Source organism: Haliaeetus leucocephalus, unplaced genomic scaffold (genome assembly GCF_000737465.1).
Source record: "Haliaeetus leucocephalus isolate CR32 unplaced genomic scaffold, Haliaeetus_leucocephalus-4.0 Scaffold984, whole genome shotgun sequence".
Taxonomy (NCBI): domain Eukaryota; kingdom Metazoa; phylum Chordata; class Aves; order Accipitriformes; family Accipitridae; genus Haliaeetus; species Haliaeetus leucocephalus.
This window is the reverse complement of record NW_010973420.1, coordinates 2,273,375-2,274,410: the sequence shown is the minus strand read 5'-3', so window position 1 is coordinate 2,274,410 and position 1,036 is coordinate 2,273,375. Positions and strand designations below refer to the sequence as shown.

General features: G+C 74.2%; 2 protein-coding genes across 2 annotated transcripts in view; one reads left to right on the top strand and one right to left on the bottom strand.

Annotated features, from left to right (window-relative positions):
• The first annotated feature begins 164 nt into the window (after positions 1 to 164).
• CNBP (CCHC-type zinc finger, nucleic acid binding protein) overlaps positions 165 to 1,036 on the top strand; it is a 9,461-nt gene continuing 8,589 nt past the window's right edge. The window contains exon 1 of the mRNA XM_010584427.1: positions 165 to 318. The gene's annotated coding sequence lies outside the window, so the exon portion shown is untranslated. The remainder of the gene's footprint in view (positions 319 to 1,036) is intronic.
• Positions 287 to 1,036, bottom strand: part of LOC104842249 (proline-rich receptor-like protein kinase PERK9) — a 1,861-nt gene continuing 1,111 nt past the window's right edge. The window contains exon 2 of the mRNA XM_010584473.1: positions 287 to 1,033. Within this exon, the coding sequence (XP_010582775.1) occupies positions 287 to 1,033 (747 nt within the window). The remainder of the gene's footprint in view (positions 1,034 to 1,036) is intronic.

Below are 1,036 nucleotides of genomic sequence, written 5' to 3'. Positions count from 1 at the left end.
GCAGGCAGCCCGGCGCGGTGAGGCCCGGTAGGCGGGCCCCTCCCACCTTTCGACTGCGATGGTTGGGCGCCCCCGTCCGCGGCTGCGATTGGCCACCCGGAAAAGCGTTTTGCGCCCATTGGCTGAGAGGTGGCCTCCAGCGAGCCGTGCGCAGAGTAGTAGGGAGGGGCGGGGTGAGGGGAGAGCGCGTGGGGCCGTGTGCAAACCGCGTGTGGCGCAGCCAGAAGGGAGCCGGGAGCGGGCGGGCAGAGCCGGAGCGAGCGGGGCCTACTGTCGTCCGGGCGGGCTACTGCCGCAGCGGGGTCGGGAGTCCGCCAGGTAACTGCCGGGACGGCCTCGGCGGCGAGGGGGGCTGCCGGGGCCGAGGGCGGGGAGCGAGGGCAGAGCGCGGAGGGATGATGGCGCTGGCGCACTCCGGCCTAGTGCGCGGGAAAGTGGCGCCGAGCGGCCCGCCCGGGCTCGGGCGCGATTCTCTGGCCCGGGTGCCGGCGCCGGAGGAGGAGGGGGGGGAGGGAGGCGGATGGGGAGCGCTGAGGAGGGGGGAGCGGGGCCCTGCGAGGGCGGGCGGTGGCGGCGGGTGAGTCAGGCGCTGGCGGGTTCCGGGAGGCGCTGAGGGAGCCTGCGCTGCGCTGGGGGAAGGGAGGCCGGGGAGGGGGCGGGCTGTCCCGGTCCGCTCGGTCAGGCAGGGTGCCGGGCGGGAGCGGGTCTCCTGCCCGAGCCCGCGGGCCGGTGGCGGGTGCTCGGCCTCTTGGCCGGCGTCCGGCTGCGGCGGCGACGACGTGTCCTGCCGAGGAGGCCCGCAGCGCGGGGGCGGAGGGCGGTGTGGTAGTCGGGGGTAACGCTTCACGTGGCCGGCCCGGCGGTGTGGGGAGGGGGAACCGCCCGGCCCGGCCTTAATGCGCGGGTTGGGGCGTGTGACTAACTTCTCTGTGGGTGAGCGGCTGCAGCAGGTTTGGGGAGGAGAAGGTCTGGTGAGATCGGGGACTGGGTGGACGGTGGCCGAAATAAAATTGTTTGTTCTTCTCTTTCTTTTCTC